The sequence below is a fragment of the Podarcis liolepis genome (assembly GCF_965112155.1).
Source record: "Podarcis liolepis genome assembly, chromosome: 4".
Taxonomy (NCBI): domain Eukaryota; kingdom Metazoa; phylum Chordata; class Lepidosauria; order Squamata; family Lacertidae; genus Podarcis; species Podarcis liolepis.
The window spans coordinates 11325341-11338091 of record NC_139558.1 but is presented as its reverse complement, the minus strand read 5'-3'; the positions used below and the strand labels follow the sequence as shown (position 1 = coordinate 11338091).

At 44.7% G+C, this 12751-nt stretch overlaps 1 protein-coding gene across 1 annotated transcript; it reads left to right on the top strand.

Annotated features, from left to right (window-relative positions):
• Positions 1 to 58: 58 nt before the first annotated feature.
• LOC310706041 (glutamine amidotransferase-like class 1 domain-containing protein 3, mitochondrial) lies at positions 59 to 6601 on the top strand. The gene is made up of 4 exons (XM_083501381.1): positions 59 to 335; positions 2596 to 2767; positions 4868 to 5072; positions 6312 to 6601. The coding sequence occupies exons 1-4, from the start codon at positions 228 to 230 to the stop codon at positions 6502 to 6504; spliced, it is 678 nt and encodes a 225-aa protein (XP_083357507.1). The 5' UTR covers positions 59 to 227; the 3' UTR covers positions 6505 to 6601.
• Positions 6602 to 12751: the final 6150 nt, after the last annotated feature.

Sequence of the window (12751 nt, the reverse complement as noted above, 5' to 3'; positions counted from 1 at the left end):
GCATTGCGCTCAGAAACGAAAGGGGAGCAGACGTGTTTGCATCCCAGGCGCGACGCCGTTTCCTGGAGGACGCGAAGTCTTTCCTGTTCTCCCGTCTCCAAGGGTCACAGAAAGCGCCGCCCCGACGGCTCTTCTTCCGGACCAGCAGGGGGCGGGTGGGATCCGGCACCAGATCGTTCCTTCCTGCGGCCTCTTCCTCCGTGGTCGCGGGGGACCCGCGGGCTAGGATGGGGAAGCGGGTGGCCGTGGTCTTGGCTGGCTGCGGCGTCTTTGACGGCAGCGAGATCCACGAGGCGTCCGCCGTCCTGGTGCACCTGAGCCGGGCTGGAGCGGAGGTGAGGCTGGCGACCCCCTAAAAGTGCAAAAGGGGGATATTCCTTGCAGGGTGTGTGTGGACCAGATGACCCCTGGGGTCCCTTCCGACTCTACAATAATAGGATTGTTCCTCCCCTCGTGTCCTGCCGTGCAAAATCCTCCTAACCCACAGCTTAAACTTAGTGCGCTCAAGCAAGCAAGCAAGCAAGCAAGCAAGCAAACTGCTTGCAAGGGTCTCTTGCGATTTCCTCAGGATAGAATCATAGAATTGTAGAGTTGGAAGTGTTATAGGACCTCTAAGGTCTCAAATATAGGATAAATGTGGATAATTGCACAAGGTAAATGCATATGTTGTTGTTGTTTAGTCATTTAGTCTTATCCGACTCTTCGTGACCCCCTGGACCAGAGCACGCCAGGCACTCCTGTCTTCCACTGTCTCCTGCAGTTTGGTCAGACTCATGTTTGTAGCTTCGAGAACACTGCCCCACCATCTCGTCCTCTGTTGTCCCCTTCTCCGTTTACCTTCCCGCCGGAGTGGTACCTATTTATCTACTTGCACAACTGCTAGGTTGGCAGGAGCAGGGACCGAGGAACGGGAGCTCACCCTGTCGCGGGGATTCGAACCGCCGACCTTCTGATTGGCAAATTCTAGGCTTTGTGGTTTAACCCACAGCGCCACCCGCGTCCCTTGGTCATGGACTTAGGGGACCCCTATTTTTCCGTATCAGAAGGAAACCCCCCATGGCCATCTAGTCCAACCGCTGTGATGCAGGAATCCTGCCCACGGCTGTAATACGATTTCACTGTGTTGTCATGGGGGTTAAGTTTGAGGTCTTGGGCTATTGTTAAAGGTTTGTGTGGCTTTTGCTACATAGTGGCTAGCATTTGCCTCCTCCACGTCACTCTATCCTAGCCCTCTTTAATGCCAATCTTTCATAGTAAAAGAAGAAGCAAGGCATGCCATGCTTTAGAAAAGAAGTGGTGGAATAATTGCACTGCATTTATGACTGTCATTGTAGCTGCATTTATAACTGCACACAGGCACACACAGGGAGAGGGAAGAAGACTTGCATGTGCTCTCATTCAGTGATAGTTTTTCTAGAAAAAGAGGTGCGAGAACTCGCCATGAGTGCCTCCCTTGTTCTCTTATAATGGCAATGGAGCCCCCCTGAGAGGTGCTGGAACTGAGCTCCAGTGAGTTATAGCAGAAAAAAAGGCCTTTCTCCCACCCACAGAACGTTTTTCCATGGAAAATGTCTCTTGCCTGTTTCCTGTTCCTTTCTGCGAGGTCAAGCTGTCTTTGGCAATCTCGGTGCCTTCAATGTTCTTCTTGCTGGCTTGTAAACAAGCCTCTGTGTTCAGCAGAGTTTAGGATTCTGCAAAGGAGTGCATAGGATTGCAGTCTTGAAAACGAAACGCGGCTCCAGTTCTGAGCTCACTAGGTTGTATGTCTCATTGAACTCAATGGGACTTGTGTCCGAGTAAATAGGTTCAGCACCATACTGAATGCCATTAAATTGAAAATACACTGCAAGTTATTTTACTAAACCTTGACAAAATATGGTCTGTAACTGTATCACTGGAAAGCACATTCGGCAAACGTTTGGTACCGTTTATTTTACAACTTTAAATGAAAACACTATACAGTGGTACCTCAGATTAAGTACTTAATTCGTTCTGGAGGTCTGTTCTTAACCTGAAACTGTTCTTAACCTGAAGCACCACTTTAGCTAATGGGGCCTCCCACTGCCGCCACGCCGCCGGAGCACGATTTCTGTTCTCATGCTGAAGCAAAGTTCTTAACCCGAGGTACTATTTCTGGGTTAGGGAGTCTGTAACCTGAAGCGTATGTAACCCGAGGTACCACTGTATTCTTATTTGAACTGGGGTAGATAATGCCACAAAAATGTAGTTGATTTTGTCACAAGATCTGATTTTTTTCAAATCAGCACAAAAACCTGACCTGATGGAGACAAACGGATGCCATTTCCTGATTCAGCTGTGCAAAAATACTCTAAATCACTTGTAGAAATCTAGGCAACATTTAGCCCTGCTTTAAAGATCTTGTTACCTAATCTTGCTACCTAAAATACCAATTGATGCTGAAATCCCTATGCTTTGTCGTTTTGGAATTTCAGAAACCTCTTGAAATGTTGGTACTTGCAAAATTATCTTGCTTAAAATTGGCAAAAAAGACCCCATGGTTAATCTTGACTCTTGCAACTAGCAAAAGTGCTATTTTGTAACACATATGTATTTGTGGTCCCTTTTCTTTTTCAGGTAAAGATATTTGCACCAAATATTGAGCAGATGCACGTTGTTGATCATTTGAAGGGTAGTCCAAGTGAAGAAAAGAGAAATGTTTTAGCTGAAAGTGCTAGACTTGCAAGAGGGGACATCCAAGATTTGGCTGAGTTGAAAGTCGGTGAATTTGATGCAATTATTTTTCCAGGTGAGCATTTTTAAAAAATAAACTAATCAAACCTGCAATCCTATATGCCTCAGAGTAAGCTCTATTCAATTCCACAGGCTTTGCATTTGAAAGGACATGTTTAGGATTGCGCTACAAATGAATTACCGTATTTTTTGCACCATAACACTCACTTTTTTCCTCCTAGAAAGTAAGGGGAAATGTCTGTGCGTGTTATGGAGCGAATGCCTGCGGGTGGCGGGGGGGATCTGCTGCAGTCGTGAGCAGAGGATCCATGGTTCCCCTTCCTTCCCTCCTCCGTGGTTACAAAGCATGGATCCACATGGATCCTCAGGATTTTTGCATTGGGCTACTCCAAAGTCACTGTCAGATCACATGTCTGTGGCCACAGCATGAACCACAAAAATCATATATCCACTATTTCGTTTAGAATATTTTTTTTCTTGTTTTCCTCCTCTAAAAACTACGTGCGTGTTATGGTCGGGTGCGTGTTATAGAGCGAAAAATACGGTAGTTTAACACTCACTTATTTGTGAACCGTAAAAATCATTTGCACCAGTTCCGTGTGCTCAGCACTGTGAGCAGGGACTCTATAACTAGATTCTAATACTGCACCTCACTGCAACAATACTCCCTCCTGCAAAGCATAGTGCATTTTATTTACCATATTTTTTGCTCTATAAGACTCACTTTTTCCCTCCTAAAAAGTAAGGGGAAATGTGTGTGCGTCTTATGGAGCGAATGCAGGCTGCGCAGCTATCCCAGAAGCCAGAACAGCAAGAGGGATTGCTGCTTTCACTGCGCAGCGATCCCTCTTGCTGTTCTGGCTTCTGGGATTCAGAATATTTTTTTTCTTGTTTTCCTCCTCCAAAAACTAGGTGCGTCTTGTGGTCTGGTGCGTCTTATAGAGCGAAAAATACGGTATTTAGTTTATTAAATTTTTATACACAAATACACAACAAAACCAACCAATAATCCCCATTTCTACATTCCACATTTATTTATTTTATAAATAAATAAATAAATTTAAAAAATGGAAGTGGTTTGCACAATTCTAATGCACACGATAAAGGCCACATAAAACATTTTTTGTTTTGGTTTTTCAAGTTTTTTTTATTGCTTTTCCAAATTTATAAGAAAAAGAAAAGACATTACAAAACACAGCAAAACAAAACACATTACAATACAAAAGAAAAACATAAAAAGAATTATTTATTCCAAAACCCAGATTGCCTTACATTGTTAATTGGCTTCCTCAAGTCCCCCTAACTGAATTTCATTGTACCACCTTTTAACAGTTCTCCAAAATCATATTTCTATTGAAATTGACTCCTTCCATTTACTATCCTCCTCTTTTATTAGTATTCTAGTCCTTAATGTTTTACAGCACATTCTTATTCTAAGCCTAAGCCTATTTATTACTTTTAAGTGACTTCTAATTATCTTATATTACAATATTTCGCTAGATATTCCTTAAATTTCTTCCAGTCTTCTTGTGTCTCCTCCTCTTTCTGGTCCCGGATTCTTCCAGTCAGGTCAGCCAGCTCCAAAAAGTCCAACATCTTCATCTTCCATTCATCTATTGTTGGTATTTCTTGCGATTTCCAATTTTTGGCCAATAAAAGTCTTGCCGCTGTAGTGGCATACAAAAACAGTCTAACATCTTTTTGGGGCAGTTCTAGTCCTATTATTCCAAGGAGAAAGGCTTCTGGTTTCTTAATAAATGTGTTTTTTAACATTTTTTTCAATTCATTATAAATTTCCCCCCAGAAGTCTTTCACCTTAGGACACGTCCACCACATATGGTAAAAGGTACCTTCTTTTTCTTTGCATTTCCAAGATTGGTTATCATTTATATGACACATAAAACATTTTTTGAAAATAGATCACAAACTATTACAAAGCGGGGGAAATCAGCAAAATGTTCACCATAGAAGGTGCCTTCTCAATCTCTACTGGAAGAGCGCTCCACAGGGCCGAACCAATTTTGTGCCAATATCAAATAAGCGTTGTCTCATTGGGTGACAAAACAGCGGTGCTCCTGTGTTGGAAGAGGCAATAATGGGAAGTTTCTTCTCGACATAAACGAGTAAGCTCTTATCTTTCCCCCCTCCCTTCAAGGGGGCTTTGGCGTAGCGAAGAACTTGTGTTCCTGGGCGGTGGAAGGAAAGAACTGCACTGTCAACAACCTGGTGAAGTCCACCCTCGAGGCGTTCCATAGCGCAAAGAAACCCATTGGCTTGTGCTGTATCTCCCCTGTGCTGGCAGCGAAAGTCTTCCCAGGCTGTGAAGTCACCGTCGGCCACAACAGAAATGTAGACGGGAGGTAAGGAATTTTGTTTGGAGCATCATCTGATTCTGCGCGCATGCCGATTCACTGCCGATCACAAGATCCACCTGTTGCAGTGATGTACAGCTTTCTCCAATCTATCATTTTTCTCTGTTGGTTGTTGCTGATTACACTCATTGGTCACTTTGTACAAAACAAAAAGCCTCAGAGCAACTTAATCGCTTTTATATGTCCTGTTTTAAAACCAGGAAAAAAAAATACAGTGGTACCTCAGGTTAAGAACTTAATTCATTCCGGAGTTCCATTCTTAACCTGAAAATGTTCTTAACCTGAGGTACCCCTTTAGCTAATGGGGCCTCCCGCGCCGCCGCTGTGCGATTTCTGTTCTCATCCTGAGGTAAAGTTCTTAACCCGAGGTACTATTTCTGGGTTAGCGGAGTCCGTAACCTGAAGCGTCTGTAACCAGAGGTACCACTGCACGATACAAAAAATGCTTTTCCTGTAAAATATTAATAAGGACGAGTCCCATCTACCCAACGTCACACTATATCACATCACGATATACCGAGATATCACAATGTCTGAAATAAGGATGGAGTTGGTTTTCAACTTCGTGATATATCACTAGCTAAACATCATGATATACTGATGCATGACAATGTCCAAAATAAGGATGGAACTATGTAGAGGCATTGGCTGGCTTCACGGTTTTTACCACATGGTGATTTTTGCATAGCACACACACACATCATGATTTGCAATATATTGCCAGGTCAAAAACTATGAAGCCACTATCACGATACAGTGGTACATTGGGTTACATATGCTTCAGGTTACAGACGCTTCAGGTTACAGACTCCACTAACCCAAAAATAGTACCTTGGGTTAAGAACTTTGCTTCAGGATGAGAACAGAAATTGTGCTCCGGCGGCAGCAGCAGGAGGCCCCATTAGCCAAAGTGGTGCTTCAGTTAAGAACAGTTTTAGGTTAAGAACGGACCTCCGGAACGAATTAAGTACTTAACCCGAGGTACCACTGTATAGGCTTCAAACTGGTTTGGAGCGATATATTGATATATCGCCAGCCCTACTCTGCAGCTCACTTGGGTGAGGTCCATGCAGAAGGGCCTCTGATGAAGACCACAGGACTGGTTCATACAGGGAGGGCCGGTCCTTGATGTATTGTGGTCCCGAGCCTTCTAGGGCATTACAGGTCAAATCCAGCACTTCGGCGGTGAGGGAAAGGCAATTCTTGTTTAACTTCCTTTCCTTGCAGGTTTCCTGATGCTGAAACAGCTGCGGCTATCGAAGAACTTGGCTGCAAGCACATCTGCAAAGACGTGAACGAGGCCCACGTGGATTCCGCAAACAAAATAGTCACCACTTGCGCATTCATGTGCAAAGCCCCTTTGCATCAAATTTTTGATGGGGTTGGAACCATGGTTACCGAAGTCTTGAAACTGGCATGAAGGGGGAAAGCCGGGCTTGGCGGCAGCTGGTAAATGTGTTAACAAATGACGCTTTGGTTAAATATGGTAGAATCAATAAAAATAATTAAGCCACCGAGATCAAGAGTCTTTATTCAGGGAAGAACTTTGCTTTGCTCAGGGCATGCAAACAATACCTATTTTAGTGACACTTATCAATTGCACCAGCTTTCATAGGGTGAAATCCAAGCTTGCTCTTCTGTCTTGAGTTCCAGCTGAAGGTTCCTGCCGGGGGAAGGCATTTTTTGCTAACTTCTCCCTCCAGCTCCTATTCTGCCTCTCTACTGTTGCACAGGGTCACCTAAACCCTCCGGAACAGCCATTTGCCTGCCCCCTCCTTTCCACTCCACCTTGCCTGACACAAGTGGATGCAGCAGTTGCCCCCCTGCTGCCCAGCCAGGGTTGGGATTGTCCTGCCAGTGCTATTGTAAAATAGATGTTGGACCACAAGCCAGAAGAAGTGATTGGTAAGCCCCGTCAATTTAATTTAAATTTAAATAGGCATTTAAATAGGAATGCCAGAGTCTTTTAAGTAGTTAGGTGCATTGACAAGAGCAGGGATGCCCGCAGTTGGGCTCTGGCCAAATGTTGGTCCCTAAAACAATTGTCTCGTGACTTCTCTCTCAGATGGGTCCCCCCCCCCCCAGATTCTGCAAAGCAAAGAGAAACTGAGGCTTCGCATGACCCAAAGATCTAACTTTCTACTGACAGCTGCACGTTGGGTGACAGCGTATTTTTGGGAATTCCAGGCTGAGCTGGCCCTTGAGGTTTGGTTCAAGAATATCTGGAACGTGGCTATTTCAGAGCAACTACCGTATTTTTTGCACCATAACACTCACTTTTTTCCTCCTAGAAAGTAAGGGTAAATGTCTGTGCGCGTTATGGAGCGAATGCCTATGGATGGCGGGGGGGGGGATCTGCTGCAGTCGTGAACAGAGGATCCATGGTTCCCCTTCCTTCCCTCCTCCGTGGCTCGCTTTGAAACAGCACAGCGGGAGAAGAGCTGCTGAGTGGGGAGGAGAGAGGGACAGAGAGCCTGCTTGCTTTAAAGGAGCAAACGGGAGAGGAGAGGAGCCGCTTACACGAGTGTAAGTGGCTCCTGTCCGGTTGGCTCCTTTAAAGCAAGCAGGCTCTCTGTCTCTCTCTCCTCCCCACTCAGGTGGCTAAATAGCAGCCAAGTTTTTCAGCGAGCCGGAGAGGAGGGAGAGAAGCAGAGCCTGCTTGCTTTAAAGGAGCAAAGCGGGAGAGGAGAGGAGCCTTCTCCTCTTATACCCCTCTTCTGCATTATTAACAGCATCCTTCTCCACCCACCCCATGCGTGTTCCTTGTCCCTTCAGTGCTTTTCCTTCCCTCCCCACTTAAAACGTGGTTACAAAGCAAAGATCCACATGGATCCTCAGGATTTTTGCATTGGGCTACCTCAAACTCACCATCAGATCACATGTCTGTGGCCACAGCATGAACCACAAAAATCATACATCCACTGTTTTGTTTAGAATATTTTTTTTCTTGTTTTCCTCCTCTAAAAACTATGTGCGTGTTATGGTCGGGTGCGTGTTATAGAGCGAAAAACACGGTAACTGGGCTTAGAAGGGTTGCAAAAGGTGTAATAAAGAGAGGTACCCCTTCTTTTCATATGTAAGGGAAGCAGACAGCAAATTCCCCCCACTAATTTCACAAACGTATATGTGGAGAGCCTATATTGACCATTAAAGCCCTAAGACTATGTAAAATGGTGCTAAAATCTTAATGCTATGTTTATTATTTTTGTGTGTGCAGACTATTAAATTTGATTTAATAAAAAGTTTAAACAGAAATTTGAGGGGAAAGCTGCATGCGCTCAATAACAGGGGAGCGTTAAGGGTGCCAAAGAAGGCCTGCGCAACTAGCTAACTTGCATCGTGCTGGCTCCATCCCATTCCAAGCAGAGCTGCTTGCTTGCGTCTGTTAAATCTGCAGGTCAATCATCTTAAATTTATGCAGACCACCTATGCATGCCTGTTTGCTCAGAAGTGTACTGTGAGTTCTAGTGAATTCAGTAAGGCTTCCTCTCAGGTATAGGGAGTGCTTCCTTCCCGCCCCAGAAAATTAGGTGCCGGTATTCACCATAAAATCGGGACGCGGGTGGCGCTGTGGTCTAAACCACAGAGCCTAGGGCTTGCCGATCAGAAGGTCGGCGGTTTGAATCCCTGTGACGGGGTGAGCTCCCGTTGCTCGGTCCCTGCTCCTGCCAACCTAGCAGTTTGAAAGCACACCAGTGCAAGCAGATAAATAGGTACCACTCCAGCGGGAAGGTAAACGGCGTTTACCTATTTTGCCGAATTTTAAATTTTTGTTGGGGGTACCCATGCTTCGAGTTCAGAAAGGGTCCAATCATCTCATATTTCTGCTGCTTTAATATTTCACAAGTCCCATCTTCCACTCTTCTTATTGTTATCCTTTTTCTTCTTAATAACCTCTGAGTTGTTTCCACAAGCGAGATGAAGCAAGCAATATTATGTTTCTGTGTGGGCTTACACGTTGATCCAAAAGTCTTATTCGCGCGGCAGGTGCCATTCCGACAGTTCCAAGTCTATTTAGTTTCAGCGTAGCTTGTTCCCATAGTGTTTTACCAAATGCAGATGTGGAGACTGTAATCTCAACTAGAAGGGAAAGGGCTGCTTTCTCTTCCTCTCTCATGTGGTTTTCCTGATAATTTGTCCCTGGCTGACTCTGATTCTTTCCACACAATTTGTTGTTGTTGTTTAGTTGTTTAGTCATGTCCGACTCTTCGTGACCCCATGGACCAGAGCACGCCAGGCACTCCTGTCTTCCACTGCCTCCCGCAGTTTGGTCAAACTCATGCTGGTAGCTTCGAGAACACTGTCCATCTCGTCCTCTGTCGTCCCCTTCTCCTTAGGCCCTCAGTCTTTCCCAACATCAGGGCCTTTTCCAGGGAGTCTTCTCTTCTCATGAGGTGGCCAAAGTATTGGAGCCTCAGCTTCAGGATCTGTCCTTCCAGTGAGCACTCAGGGCTGATTTCCATAAGAATGGATAGGTTTGATCTTCTTGCAGTCCATGGGACTCTCAAGAGTCTCCTCCAGCACCATAATTCAAAAGCTTCATAATTCAACACATATCTCAAACTGGCAGCTATGCTAAGTGTTTTGGTAATACGTATATTTATGGACAAGAATCCATACAAGACAGAAAACCCACTGGCAGATTACAACCCAATTACTGCCGTTTGAGCAATACTGATAAAAAGGCAGCAAACTGCCAAAATGGAATTGGCGTCAGTTAATAAAAAATATGCAAATTATTTTGATTCAGTCAAGACATTAATTGGCCAAAGCACAGATGATTACACAGCTGCAAATTCTTTAATACTTTGACAAACCTGCTTTAAAGTTCCTGAGGCTCTCAATTGTTTTGCAGCCAGAGCTATGGTTCTGCCAAAACAATTCGTTCCTAAATCCCATTCATTTTAGTTGGCGAGTGAAAAGTGCATGCCTAAGTATCCCATTCCTCATGGTATTAGCCCTCAAATACTTCTTACAAAACGGCAGGATTTCCTGAAACGCACACTTGCCGTTGTGCACACGGTATGGAATCGGCTTAGCAGGTCAGCCTGTTCCCCTTGCTTTGCTTTCGGGGAGTATTATATGATGCCATTTGTATGTTTCCATAAAGGAATCCTGAAAGTAGCAATTTTGAAAAGGTACATCTGAAAAGTGCTGGCCAATTTTGTATTGTTCAGCAAGGCAGAGCTCAAATGTGTGACTTAGCTGTAGAACATTTCCCCTCGTTTTTGTTGCTGCTGCTATAGTCAATTTAAATTTAAAACGCTAGCTTGAAATCAGAACACAAAGGTAACTGCGGAGAAGAGGGTGGCGAAAACAGGTGAGATGATGTTCCAAAGGAGCTGCCTGCCTTCTTTACACACCAGGGGTGGGAAATCTGTGGCTTTCAAGCTTTTGCTGGAGCATAACTCCCACTAACCCTAAATTTGAGCCATTCAGACGGGCTGGTGTGAATTGTAGTACCAAAACATGCTTGGGGAAGGCTGACCTAGACAGCAACAGGTAATCCATCCCTGCTGTACATCATTATGGTGTACGGAAGAAAGATATTATTATTTGCTCGTAATTAAAATACTCCTGTCAAGCACTCACTCAACCCTCTCACTGGAGATAGTTAGCTTTGGCTAGATTATGATCAAGCATAATTTTTTTTAATAAAAAAACCCTATCCTGGACCACTGCTCCTAATGTCTGGGAGTCGTAGATGGCAGCTGTTTTCCAACAACATCTGGAGTTGCCTACCCCTGCCATAACACTAGGTTTCCCCATGTGAGGTGTGGGGAGGAATTTGAATCGGAAAATGGGATTACTTTCCCTCATCTGGTTCCCTTTCTTCCATCTCCAGCCCAGCTTCTATTTAAGCCAGTGAGACATCCTGACTGCATACCTCCTATGTCAAAGATTCACATTAGGGATGTCTGATTTGCTGCTTCTACCACATCAAGGTGGCAAATCTGTTTTTTCGAATTTCTAGCACTGCCGTCTATTACCACCAGAGGGCACTCTAATGCTAGACAGCAAACTTAGCTCCCTCCCGTTTGAGGTCACAAAGCTATAAAACGTAGATATATTATATACTGCAACATTATACATTATACATATTGTACATATCTGTTTGTCTGTCTGCCTAGGTTACATGTGGCCAGAGGAAGGGACTTTGGGCTTCTTTTCCTTGAACTTCCCCTGACAAATTGCTTCTGAGGTGGGGGGAGCTTTCAAAAGCGCTTTGTGTTGTGGCCCAAGGCTCAGCTATTAAGAAAGAAAGACAGAAAGACAGAAAGAAAGAGAGAGAGAGAGAGAGAGAGAGAGAGAGAGAGAGAGAGAGAGAGAAAGCCATCCCTTTTGATGCTAGACTTTGTCTGCCTCACCTGCCTTTTTCTTTGTTCTGTTAAAACATTTGCTGTGTTTTAACAGAAATCTACAACGTTCCCCATCCAGAGAATGGTCTACGATGCTGAGAAGAGCCCTGCTGAATCCCATCTGGAACAGAATCCTGTTCTCACAGTGGCCAGCTAGATGCCTATAGGAAACCCTCAAGCATATACCTTCCAATACACATTTACCCACCAGCAGAATCTTGCACCTTTTCTAGCGCTATGTACAAACATTTGAAATGCACAATATTGTTGCATCCTGCCCTATCCCCACCCCACTTGTGCGGCAACTGAAATGTCTAGGGGTGCTTCCAGCTGAGGGCTTAATACTGCAAACTGGCCATTCAGAAATTGCAAATGGGACATTAGCAGCAGGTTGTTTTGTTTGTAACTTACCTGATTTCCTGTGAAAACTGTGACTCTGAATATAAAAGGAATGAAACACAGCCTAGCATTTTGATGCTGATGTCATGGGGGTGCATGCAAGGGCAGTGCCAATCCCACAATAAACACCTGTCTGGAAGCAACCGATAATACACCAGAACGCGACGAAATAGGGAAACATACCTTTTAACTCTTCAAAACTGCAGCAGCAGCACATATCACCTTACCATATGGATGAGACTGTAACTGTTAGGATTCCTGCTCCGTGTCTGCAGTCATGGGATTGTTGTCTATCACATGACAGTGTATGTTTTCATTCCACAGAGTGGGAAGCGACGGAGACAGGACCGACCAGGAAGGAGAGAACATGCCAGTCGGGCATGTGTCTCTACCAGGGTCCTACACGAGAGTAAGACGATCCCTGCTGGATCAGGCCACCTAGTCTGGCATCCTGGGGCTTGTCTACACCTGAGCAATGTGTGGCTTTGCACCTGCCTGTCTCATTAATAGAGGGACGTCCACATTACGCCCTCCCCATCCCAGTGTTGTCCCAGATCTTTTCCTCTTTAAAGGCAAGGATTTTCGAGCTTTGAAAAGTCAGAAATGGCCACCATGTGTAGTGCTCCCCCCCCCGGGGGTATTCAAGGGTATGCAGTACCCACACCTTCCCCCCCTCCCCATGTTAAAAGTGTGGCACTTATTGTAACAACTTCATGGTGATTACCAGCACCATTCCCCCCCCCTTAAAAAACAAAACAAAACAACAACAATAATAATAATGAATTTTTATTTATACCTCGCCCTCCCCGGCTAGAGCCGGGCTCAGGGCGGCTAACACCAGTAAAATTACAACAATAATTAAAAAACCCAATTTAAAATACAGTTTAAAATATAATTTAAAATGCAGCC